The 12,250-nt window shown below is 45.1% G+C and overlaps 2 protein-coding genes across 2 annotated transcripts; one reads left to right on the plus strand and one right to left on the minus strand.

The window, feature by feature from the left end:
* Positions 1-1,401: 1,401 nt before the first annotated feature.
* Positions 1,402-8,161, plus strand: LOC125510653 (Calcineurin-like metallo-phosphoesterase superfamily protein). Its single transcript, XM_048675895.2, has 13 exons — positions 1,402-1,781; positions 2,028-2,066; positions 2,194-2,372; positions 2,967-3,102; positions 5,704-5,800; positions 5,986-6,048; positions 6,127-6,227; positions 6,470-6,504; positions 6,869-6,926; positions 6,992-7,066; positions 7,141-7,289; positions 7,391-7,651; positions 7,761-8,161. The coding sequence occupies exons 1-13, from the start codon at positions 1,644-1,646 to the stop codon at positions 8,005-8,007; spliced, it is 1,578 nt and encodes a 525-aa protein (XP_048531852.2). The 5' UTR covers positions 1,402-1,643; the 3' UTR covers positions 8,008-8,161.
* Positions 8,162-8,773: 612 nt separating this feature from the next.
* Positions 8,774-9,680, minus strand: LOC125510654 (early nodulin-like protein 12). Its single transcript, XM_048675896.2, has 2 exons — positions 9,360-9,680; positions 8,774-9,279 (listed from the first exon to the last, which is right to left on the minus strand). The coding sequence occupies exons 1-2, from the start codon at positions 9,520-9,522 to the stop codon at positions 8,885-8,887; spliced, it is 558 nt and encodes a 185-aa protein (XP_048531853.1). The 5' UTR covers positions 9,523-9,680; the 3' UTR covers positions 8,774-8,884.
* Between the last annotated feature and the right edge of the window lie 2,570 nt (positions 9,681-12,250).

Below are 12,250 nucleotides of genomic sequence, written 5' to 3' on the forward strand. Positions count from 1 at the left end.
CACGTCCAGCGGTGGACATGTCCGGCGGCGCTGATGGAGGAGTTTTAGGGTTTCGGGGAAAAGATCCGAAAACGAAAATGAAGGGGTCTATTTATAGAGGTAGAGGGATCTAGGAAGCTCTAAATGAGGTGCGGTTTGCGGCCACGCGATCGTGATCGAATGCTCTAGATGATAGAAAGGTTTTTGGTGGGTTTTGGGCCAAATTGGAAGGGTGTTGGGCTGCAACACAAACGAGGCCTTATCGGTCCCTCGGTTAACCGTTGGAGTATCAAACGAAGTCCAAATGGCACGAAACATGACAGGCGGTCTACCGGCAGTAAACCAAGGCCACATGACAAGTCTCGGTCCAATCCGAGAACGTTTAACACCCGCACACGAAAAGAGGTAGAAAGGGGCACCGAGTGACATAGGAGCGCTGGATTGCAAAACGGACAACGGGGAAAATGCTCGGATGCATGAGACGAACATGTATGCAAATGAAATGCACATGATGACATGATATGGAATGCATGACACGCAAGCAATGACAAGGCAACAACAACGAATAACTGGAGGACACCCGGCACATCGGTCTCGGGGCGTTACAAAGAAGGAGCACGACGACATGGTCGCCGACAAGGAGGCCGCCCTCAAATGGGCGCGGGGCGACTACGTCCAGCTGGAGCGCCAGCGCCAGCGCCACGCCTCGCCCTCGAAGAGATCCCCGCGGCCCGACGAGGGCGGCGTCATAGTCCTCGAGGACGAACTTTGATCGTGGACGAACTTTGATCGTCTTCACCGCATCTTTGATCCGGCGCTGCAGCGTCACCGAGCGGCCGAGCGCGCTTGGTTCAAAGCAAAGGAGGCAGCCGCCCCCGGGGACGAAGCCCAGCGGTGCGGGTGTCGACGAACCGGGAGGAGTATGACCTCGCATACGTGCTCTGCAACTCCCTTGTAGTGCACCACCTCGGCATGGGCAAGTTCGGCTCCGGCTCCGGTGAAGACGAGTAGAACTCCGGCGATCTAGTTTAAGTTTGATATCTAGTCTAGTTTAAGTTTAACTTTGAACTATCTAGCAAGTGGCGTGATATGTGTGGAACTATGAATTTGCTCGCATGAACTATGTTGGCGTGAACTATTAGTTTAAAAATCAAGTAAGAACTTGGACGCTGTTTACTAGATGTATTTTGTTGATCCGTTTGTCATCCCGCAAATTTTATTTATTTAATATGTGGAATACCGTAAATAAAATTTGTAGGATGGCGGTTTACCGGATCTGCAAGAAACAGATAAAAACAGACATGATGAAGCAAAATGGGTCCTGTTAGAGTTGCTCTTACAGTGTACTGCACGTCAGTAAGTTGAAGGACTACTTTTTCCGAATAAAAAAGGTTATTGGTGTGATTTTCTCAAAACCAGCGTGACATCGGCACAATTATCGAACGAGTTGACCTCCGCATCGCAAGTATTCTCTCTGTTCTCTCGGCCATTCTTGACCAAGTCACCCCAATTCCTCTCTAGAACCCTAGAATCGCCAATTGCTACCGCGAGATCCCTGCTGGGGTCTCACAGAGCCGGAGGGTGGAGCCTTAGATCTCGACTGCACCGGCGCTGCTCCTCCCTCCCGTGGGCCGGGGTGCAGTAAGCCACCTCGCCGGGGGACGATGCAGAGCGCGACGCGGCTGACTCTGCTGCTGTGCGCGGCGTGGGTGGCCGCGCTGCTCTACGGCGAGACGGGCGCCTACTGGGCCGCCCACCTCTCCTGCTCCTGGCCATCCGCATCCTCTTCCTCCCCATCGCCGGTCAGTAATCAATGCCGTCGATTCGGTTTAGACATTCAGTTGCTTTTTTGACAGTCTGGATTGGGACGGGGTAACAGAGCATCTCTAGCAGCTTGGAGCCCTCCCAATCCTGACCAAAATGCTAATTCGACCTTCATCTCGTCCAAGTCATGCTAGGCAGTGAAACTTCCATTTCTACCACTTATTATCTGACACTAGCCCAAGTTTTCAGCTTTACCTTATTACCATATTCCGTTTGTTGTGCAGAGTAACCATGTCAAGGTTGCCGTCATTGCTGATCCACAGGTCAGTTTCCCTTCTAACATTACATCATGTAATTGTGCCGATAAACCCAAAGTAGTAGTACATACTACATAGTACAAAATATCTTCGAGTATATGTTGCTCCCTTCTGAAAGGTTTTTCCCTTGTAGCTTATGGACAGCACCTCCCTTGGTCTACCACGAAGCTCAGTTGCACTGCAAGCTGCAGAGTTCTTCACAGATTTGAACATGAGAAGATCCTTCCAGTCTGTGATATTGCCGTTCAAGCCTGATGTCGTCTTATTTCTCGGTGACTATTTTGATGGGGGCGCACATATATCGGATGAAGAGTAAGGCACGGGTGCTGAATTCTTTTTTGCCTTTTAAATGTTGCAACAAGTTTGCTTTTTCAACATTCCATCTGATGCCAGCTGGTCGCTCCGTACCTTGTTGGTTAGAAACCACAATTGTTTGTTTGCATGTGCTTTAGAGAATGATGGTGTTATATGAACTGATATGACTGAATATGCAATAAGATATATCAACAGGGAAAATAATTTCCAATACACCTTAATTGTCCTATATCTGTGATAATCATATTTCATCTCAAGTGTCTCATAAATGAATAAACAGAAACTTCCAGTCCTCGTTCTCTGCATTCAGATTCATTGTTTTTACCACTTTACCTTGCCGGAATGATGACATACGAGATAGAGTTGGGGTAGCACCGATTGAAGAGAACCATGAGTTGGTTGCGAGATCTTATGGGTTTCACCTCTAGCCTACCCCAACTTGTTTGGGACAATGTTGCCATTGTGGTTTACAAGTTATGCCATATCTCCCACAAAATCATCAAAGGGTTCTAGGTTCCACTTTATCTACCTGCAAAAAAAAAGGTTCCACTTTATTTATTTATTTCCTAATTTATGTTGAAAACTTTCCAGGTGGCAGGATTCTCTATTCCGATTTAAGCATATATTCAGCATGAGCGAACAGAGGACAAGTCCCCATGTCCCAATCTACTATCTTTCAGGAAATCATGATATCGGTTACTCAGCATTTCACTCAGTTCATCCTGAGGTGATTGACTATCATTGACTACTTCTCGTGACTTCCATTTGTATATTTACATTTTTCTCAAATCTCAAGTGATTGTTCCCTTTATGAAAATATTGTTTCCACGGATGAGTTGCTTGCCATCGCCAGCTAATAATTCTTTGCCTTGTTCGCGGATTCAATTCTCTAACGCGAGAATTCCAACCTTTTTCCCTAAGCTGCTGAATGGAAGTTTTGATGCGCTGCATATGTCCTAAAATTATTGAGGGATGCCCTCTTTCCCGTCTCGTAGTCCACTTAATTGTCTTTACTACGGGGTGCAGCTACGTCATGTATTATCTTCAGTTTGGTGCTTCCTTGGACTGTAGTGGCCACCCGCTAGCAGCTCAAGGATGAGCTGCATGCCAAGGAGGGGTGTGATGTTATGTACGGAAGTACATGCCCCACCATGGAAGCTTCCATTTATGGGATGCGATCCCCAATCTCTATGTTAGGTAGTCTATCTGTAAAACTAGGAAGGTATCTCTTAGCTTTGGCCTTAATCTAATTGGAGATAAGATCTATGATTTGTTACTTAGATTGGATTGCTAGCCCCCTACATAAGGAGGACCCCATAAATGAGGAATAAAGCAAGCAAGAATTAGAAGAATAGTTATTCTATCTCCCCTCCAGGGATGAGAGCCTCTCCCTAGCCGTAGTGCACAACGGAAATAAATTAAACCAATCATGTATTGAATCTGTTGTTGTATTTCCATTTATCTTAAATGGAAAGGGGCACGCTCGGTTCAAAAAAAAAATGTATTGAATCTGTTTTGTATCGGGGATTGGCAAAGTAAGTCCATGTTGTTTGTTTTTTACTTTTGGAGATATATGCAGATTTGTATTTTGGTGACAGTGCTACAGAGCATAAACAACAGCTTTAATAGAGAGTCTTAGATCGCTGCTTTGAACAAGGAAAATAATCACGCAACCGTGAAGAATTTTAGCTATTTCACGGTGCATGTGTGTGATTACAAGTATCCACAACATTGTGATTTTGTGTAATGTACTCAGTTTATCGTTGCATGGTTATGATGTTCTTTTACCGGATGGTCCTGTAAGAAGTTTATGGCCGTGCACTGACATATCAGTTATCAACCTCTAGATAAAGCTAGCCCACCTCAAGATGAAGATTATTTTCACACTGTTCCTCATTTTTTGGTTACCCACACCCTCAGACATGGTGCAACCTCTTGCTCTCAGTGATTTTTCGCATGAATTTGCACTCTCATCAAGGACATAGCCAATGATCAGTAATTTTTTTTGCTAAGTGTTGTGAGCTTCTTGTATTGGATCATCATTTTTTAGTACTTGCTCTTGGTGGGTTTCTGGTCTTGTTGAATGGGTGTTCATAACATGCCATTGCACCCTATTCATGTTTGTCCTCTCTGCTCTTAGTGTCTTTATTGTATAGTTACTTAAAGGCATGTGCATTTTATTTTATTTTTTGCTTTTTTTAACTTGCAATTATTTGTCAAATTTGGATTTACTGTCCACATCTGTAACTGGAACTACATGGATAAACATATTTGATATAGATACATTTGACCTGATGTAGTAGCTTGACGAGCTTCAAGAAATGCTATGAGCATACTTTTCAAAACACTCAGGCTGCCTTGTTTGACTTGGAATTATTTCTCAAATTTAGGTTTACAGACAACATGTTTTGACTGAAATTACAGATAAACATATTTTGTATACAAGAGTTTCCACCTGATATAGTTATGAAGAAGCTTGGCAAGCTTCAAGAAATACCAACTGGAAAGTCCGGCAAAGACGCATATGTTTTGCAACTCAGCCTACCCGCTAACCTGCGATGATCTGAAAATGCAAGTGTGCTCTGAAGCTGGACGTTTTTTCTTTGTTACTTAAGTGATTGTCTAACACCAGAGACATCCTCATCTGAAGGAACATCAACATTTTTGTAGACACTTCTTGTGTCGTTCACAATAACACATTTCTAAGTGCTCATTAAACATCCGAGATGTACCCATCCAACGGAAACATCAACGTGTTGAAAGACTCTTTCTGCGCTATTAGCAACAATGGCACGCATGAAACGTGAGTTCACCTATTCTTTGATTGCCTTTCAGCCTTGCCTGTGAGCATAAGCTTGACTTATAGTGGGTGGCAATTACAATTCTGAGTAGAAAATGATCCATGGACGTTTTTCAAACCGACCTTCATGGATATTTTCATCATGTCAAACATGGCACATTTGGAAACAATGGAACGCTCAAACTTTTGACAATGTCCCTAGCCTTAGTCTTGGGCTCATCTCTATTAAAAAGAAGTCCCTCTTTTTATCTTTTAGATTTAAGTAGTAGTATATGAATTTTCTTTGAAACTGCACTGATTCTTTTTCATAACCTTTGATTTGCCTAGATTGCTGGCTTGTAAATAGTTGTCTGTACATTCCTGGTCTCTGTCTCTTGTAAATGTTGTTTCTATATTAATATGTTATATCTCGGGCCTACAGTTTTTCCTCAAATTTATATAGTAACATTACTGTGACTGCATAGAATATATGAGAACATAAATTGTTGGTATACTACAACTTACAAGTTTGCTACTCTTTTCTTGCAGGTTATCAGTCGATACGAAAAAGAATTTGGACCAAGAAACTTCCATTTTTTGTCTGGGAAGGTGGACTTTGTTGTTGTTGATGCTCAAACTCTTGATGGTATGCTACAACGCCTCCAAAGTTTTATATTGTATGTGCTACAGTGAACTGCACTACAAAGGAATCGTACATCAGTAGCGCAATAGAATCCAGATTTTGGTTCTTGAATAAGAGTAATTTGTTTTGTGTAGTTTCCTTTCATGCTTCTGCTTTGTATAGCTAAAGAACTGTTAGTATCTGTTCAGGAGGAGCCAAACAGAGCAAAGAAAGATCCTCTTCTTGGGAGTTCATCAAAACGCTATCATCTGGTATGGCACTCAATAGATGATTATGCATAGTGTTGCAGTTACTATCAGAGAATTGACTACTTTTACATCTTCTTTAAGGTAATGAATCAAATCCAAAAATTCTACTAACGCACATTCCCCTGTACCGACCTGACAATACTCCGTGTGGCCCACATCGTTCTTCACCTGCTATTAATCAGGTATGTTCTCTCAAAGTGTTTTTCCTCTGCTAATTAAAAGTAAAAATGATTTTTTCAATACCTTCCCTATGCTTTTTGTTCATATACAATGAAGATAAGTCTGTCATATGTAGCATCAGCGCCCCAGTCTATCCACTAATTTATTCTGCAAGTTGCAACACGTTTGTGTTTGAATTTCTGCAAGCAATTCGACCAACCACATATTTTTCTAGCTGATTGATTCTATTCTCTTACATTTCCAGAGGATATATAGCGCTGCTATGGACCAAGGAATCAAGTATGTCCTTCCTCAAGTATTGTTGTTTCCTGCTTTTGACTACCATAGCATGTAAACATTGTGATAATTTGACTGGTAAACTTAAGAATCATTGAACTCTCTGTCTGGTATATGTCACTGAACTCTCTCAAGTATTAGTTTGTTCTGGGAACTCCTTGTCGATATTCTTCTTGGTAAAAGATTTGCTAATGTGATTAGCCGTGCACCCAAAGTTCTTTCAAAATTTCTTGGTTGAGTGTTGCCCTATGTGTTCTCTTGAAAATCACTTCTGGTTAAACCAGTCCAAATCGCTGCCTAACCGAAGTTTCTCCATATGTCAACATAGGGCAAAGCCATATACAATTAACGTAAGTTTTTTCTGCAGCTATCAGAATTATCTAAGTAAACAGACTTCCGATCTTTTGCTAGGGCTGCTGAAGCCGGTAAGCTTCTTTTGCAATTTCTGGAGATTTGAGTCACATCTGAAAATATCTTGACTGGTCTTCAGACTCTTGTGCTCTCAGGGCATGACCACGACCAGTGCACAGTTGTCCACTCCACTCCTTTTGGGCCAGTAACGGAGGTAACAAAATTTTTAAGTTATCTTGTTGCTGCATGTTCCATGTGTTGCATCTAATGGTGCTGTTAATGCCACAGCACACCCTTGGGACAATTAGTTGGCAGCAGGGAAATCTGTATCCATCTTTTATGCTGCTATCTGCTGGGCCCCGAAATTCTACTGATTCTAGTCAGGAGGTTCTGACGAATCTTTGCTTCCTGCCTAAACAAACTCATATCTATATCTGGTAATGCTTCTAGCAGGCGCCTGCTGATTCTTTTGCTTATATTGCAGGAGATGTACAACTGAATTGTCTGACAAGTTTGTTTGTGTCTGCTGTTTCTGCAGGTATATCTTTCAGTTTGTGGTTACCGTCCTTCTGCTGATGTTTTGGCCAACAAATGGTCTAAGCTCTCTTCCCTACGTGAACACATTTGTGAGCTTTATGAGTTCGGCGGGTGCTGACCTGTTTCCAAGAAGCAAAGAAAAAGATGATGCGGAAGATGGCGAATATGAAATGGTTTGGGATGCAGAGGGATCCATGCACCTGGTTAAAAAAGCGGTGGCAAGGCCCCCCATCACTAACTCAGACTCCAAAACTACAGGACGGTATGTGTGTATTTTTGTTTTGGTTAATGCTTTCAGGTACTTTGTTGAACGGAAACTTGCCTGGTGCTTCTACTAATAATAACTGAAAGATCTCTAATATTCATGGCAGAGGAAATGTTGTGGCAAGGCCAACTGCGAGAAAGCACCAACCTGAACCTGATTCATCATCTGTTCATGTTGAGATGGGATCTGAAACGGCGCCAGAAGATGGAGGCAAGGCGCCTCGCCCGAGCAAATGGAAAATAAGGACGGTCCTCCAGAGGCTGTTCCGCGTCGTTCAGTCGGTTGCCATTATTGCCGTGCTGAATGTTCCTCTATATATGATGCTTCTGTTTAAGGATTGGGTTGACCGTTGAGAGTAGCTTCTCAAAGCCTAGCTCTATAATTGCCACTGTATTTAGTAGACTGTTATACGCCGGATCTGCTCTTGCAAAGCCGATATGAAGCACCGAAATGTGCATCAGATAATTGATCATTGCCACTCTGTGCATCATGTTTTTGTTGTGTTCCTGAACCCTATGGCAGCACACCAAGTCGAATTCAGGAGAGCCTCTGTCTGCTTCACATGTTCAGGTTTACCCATCGGCAACCAGCGACATAGCGTTTGGATTGAACTCGTTTCGATGCTTCTTTTTGTCAGCCTTGCCAGCGATTGCATGCACCGAATGTTTCTTGGCGTCTTGCTTGGTAGTGACATTCCCTTCTGGTTGGGAGACAACTTGTTCATAGGAAAGATATTTTGTGCAAGGATGTTCGGAAGATCAACATTTTACATGGCGGCTACAGATTCTTTCAGAAAATAATCGTTTCCGAACAGAACATTGCAGTATCATTTTTCTAGAGGACTTATCTTGTAAATTATATGGCCCACCATTCTCGCGAGCTATGTACATACGCTTCTGAAATGGCGTTAATTTCCATTCTAATAAAGGAGTTGAAGTATTTCATGCGCACTCTTAAGTCTCAACTATGTATGTTTTAAAAGTGTCGAAGTATTTCCAGTGCACTCTCATTTTATTCTTGTATCATCTTATACTTGTTACACTGATGGAATGGTTTGTATATTCATTCTTAAATTATCGTTCTTTCTCACAAAATGAGTTACCGACATAAAATGATCCGTTTTGCACCTTTTAATTCGTTCTCTTATTTTCATTTGGTCTATTTTATTTCAGAACATCATTTGACTTTGGTCCATATGAGTATGAGTATCTTCTCAACGAGACGCCTAATTTACGGGCCGGGCCTGGAGGACTCCATGTCTGGCCATTTTGTTCCTTCTACTCCACCGTCGCTTCGTCCTCGTCCCTGCACGTCTCTCTCGCCCTCCGAGTTCCCTCGGGGTCCAGGCGCCGGTGAGGTGGCGCTGCTCTCCACCATGGCGGTGCCGGGCGTGTCGTCGCGCCGCCTTTCCTGGACCGGGATGTCGAGGCGCATCCCGGCAGGGCAGAAATAGCGGACGCTGCAGGTGAAGTAGTAGAACTTGGCCTCGCTGAGCAGGACGAAGGTAGTGCCGCGGCGAGTACCGCCGCCGGGGTAGCGGTGGATAGGGTTTCCAGTGTCGCACACGTCGAACCCGCGTTTGTCCACCTCCACCACGTCCAACTTCTTGTCCGGGTGATAGAACGCTTGGCACGATGACACGAATTGAGTCAGCCGGAGAAACCACGGGAGAAAAAGAAAAGAAACGTCGAATCCTTGTACGTACCGAGGTAGTCGCCCTTGTAGAAGGGCCCATTGAGCTTGGCCCAGCCGGAGAAGTTATGGCGGGGCATCCAATCGATGTAGACCCTGCGCTCAGCCATCACCGTCGTCGCCGCGCACGCGGCCAGCGCTGCCGCCAGCAACAGCGCGGTCTGCCGGCAGCCCATCACTCCCTCCTCCGACTCCGAGCCAGAGAGCGGCCTCCAAACGAAACGTGCTGAGCGGAGCGGGAATGGGTTATGGTTGTGGCTGTGGCTGCTGTCTTAAAATGGAGGGTGGGATGCGTCGAACGAGGACGCGTGTGGCGTGCTTTCTGTGGCTTCTACACCTGCATACATAAAGATCATATACTAGCAGATATAAACCAAAAGCAATCTATCTATCCACAAGATAGATTGCTTTTGGTTGCCGATCTATCCACAAGATAGACTGCTTTTGGTTGAATATATGGCTATTCCTCCGCCGTTTGATTGATTACACAACATATCATCCATGTTGTAGATAGATTGCACAACAAAACGATTTAGATGTTATTGGTTAAATATATGACTGTTTCTCCACGGCTTGATTAGTTTATTTAATGCAGTTGCGTGCCTGCTGGCTAGCACCGCTTTGACTATGAACATGTAATGGCATCTTCAAACCCCACAAATTTCCTCTCGCATCCGTCCTTAAACAGGGGGACCGGTCACTAGTAGAAAACAGGGCTATGGTCCAGGCCGGCTCAGCCCATTAGTCCCGGTTCAGTGTAGAACCGGGACCAATGTGGGCATTGGTTCCGGTTCGTGAGCCCAGGGGGCCGGCCGGGCCACGTGGGCCATTGGTCCCGGTTCGTCTGGACCTTTTGGTCCCGGTTGGTGGGACGAACCGGGACCAATGGGCCTTGCTCCTGGCCCACCACCATTGGTCCCGGTTGGTGGCTTGAACCGGGACCAAAGGCTCCCCTTTAGTCCCGGTTCATGCCACCAACCGGGACCAATGAGGTGCCTATATATACCCCCTCGCGCAAGAGTAGAGCACAGTGCTCTGTTTTTTCTGGCCGAGGGGGAGAGGGCTTTGTGGTGCTCTAGCTCACCTCCTATGAACATGAGGTGTTCGATGGAATGCCCGAGCCACACTACTTAAGCTTTCTCCTCTCGAAGCTCGACCTTCAAACTCCATTTTCCTCGAGATTTGTACACTTCTATTAATTTGGACACTTAATTTTATATAATGCACGCACAGATGAACCGGCAATGGATGTACGGTGACAGACACACCCGCGAGTACATTAAGGGCGTGCATGAGTTTCTCGATGCGGCTGAGGCAAACAAGCAGAATGGTTTTATGTGTTGTCCATGCACTGAATGTGGGAATACGAGGTCTTACTCTAACCGGAAAATCCTTCACTCCCACCTGCTTTACAAGGGTTTCATGCCACACTATAATGTTTGGACGAGGCACGGAGAAATAGGGGTTATGATGGAAGACGGCGAAGAAGAAGAGTACGATGACAACTATGTGCCCCCTGAATACGGTGATGCTGCAACGGGGGGAGCTGGTGAAGATCAAGAGGAACCAGACGATGTGCCCAATGATGCTGCCATGGGTGAAGCTGCTGAAGATCAAGAGGAACCAGACGATGTGCCCGATGATGATGATCTCCGCCGGGTCATTGTCGATGCAAGGACGCAATGCATTAGTCAAAAGGAGAAGCTGAAGTTTGATCGCATGTTAGAGGATCACAAAAAAGGGTTATACCCCAATTGCGAAGATGGCAACACAAAGCTCGGTACCGTACTGGAATTGCTGCAGTGGAAGGCAGAGAATGCTGTGCCTGACAAAGGATTTGAGAAGCTACTGAAAATATTGAAGAAGAAGCTTCCAAAGGATAACGAATTGCCCGACAGTACATACGCAGCAAAGAAGGTCGTATGCCCTCTAGGATTGGAGGTGGAGAAGATACATGCATGCCCTAATGACTGCATCCTCTACCGCGGTGCATACAAGGATCTGAACGCATGCCCGGTATGCGGTGCGTTGCGGTATAAGATCAGACGAGATGACCCTGGTGATGTTGACGGCAAGCCCCTCAGGAAGAGGGTTCCTGCGAAGGTGATGTGGTATGCTCCTATAATACCACGGTTGAAACGTCTGTTCAGAAACGAAGAGCATGCCAAGTTGATGCGATGGCACAGTGAGAACCGAAAGAAAGATGGGAAGTTGAGAGCACCCGCTGACGGGTCGCAGTGGAGAAAAATCGAGAGAAAGTACTGGGATGAGTTTGCAAAGGACCCAAGGAATGTATGGTTTGCTTTAAGCGCGGATGGCATTAATCCTTTCGGGGAGTAGAGCAGCAATCACAGCACCTGGCCCGTGACTCTATGTATGTATAACCTTCCTCCTTGGATGTGCATGAAGCGGAAGTTCATTATGATGCCAGTTCTCATCCAAGGCCCTAAGCAACCCGGCAACGAAATTGATGTGTACCTAAGGCCATTAGTTGAAGAACTTTTACAGCTGTGGAATGGAAACGGTGTACGTACGTGGGATGAGCACAGACAGGAGGAATTTAACCTTAAGGCGTTGCTGTTCGTGACCATCAACGATTGGCCCGCTCTCAGTAACCTTTCAGGACAGACAAACAAAGGATACCACGCATGCACGCACTGTTTAGATGACACTGAAAGTATATACCTGGACAAATGCAGGAAGAATGTTTACCTGGGCCATCGTCGATTTCTTCCGACCAACCATCAATGTCGAAAGAAAGGCAAGCATTTCAAAGGCGAGGCAGATCACCGAAAGAAGCCCGCCATGCGCACCGGTGATCACGTGCTTGCTATGGTCAATGATTTACACTACATAATCTTTGGAAAGGGTCCCGGTGGACTAGCTGTTCCGAATGACGTTGAG

This window comes from Triticum urartu, chromosome 5A (genome assembly GCF_056163025.1).
Source record: "Triticum urartu cultivar PI428250 chromosome 5A, HENAU_Tu73, whole genome shotgun sequence".
In the NCBI taxonomy this organism is placed as follows: Eukaryota; Viridiplantae; Streptophyta; class Magnoliopsida; order Poales; family Poaceae; genus Triticum; species Triticum urartu.

Bases quoted from the DNA above. Each gene is read 5' to 3' on its own strand.
- LOC125510654 (XM_048675896.2), bottom strand. From the start codon at position 9,522: ATGGGCTGCCGGCAGACCGCGCTGTTGCTGGCGGCAGCGCTGGCCGCG. The intron at 9,280-9,359 runs GTACGTACAAGG...CATCGTGCCAAG, and splicing joins CTACAAGGGCGACTACCTCG to CGTTCTATCACCCGGACAAG.
- LOC125510653 (XM_048675895.2), top strand. From the start codon at position 1,644: ATGCAGAGCGCGACGCGGCTGACTCTGCTGCTGTGCGCGGCGTGGGTG. The intron at 6,049-6,126 runs GTATGGCACTCA...ATCTTCTTTAAG, and splicing joins CATCAAAACGCTATCATCTG to GTAATGAATCAAATCCAAAA. The intron at 6,927-6,991 runs GTAAGCTTCTTT...ACTGGTCTTCAG, and splicing joins TGCTAGGGCTGCTGAAGCCG to ACTCTTGTGCTCTCAGGGCA.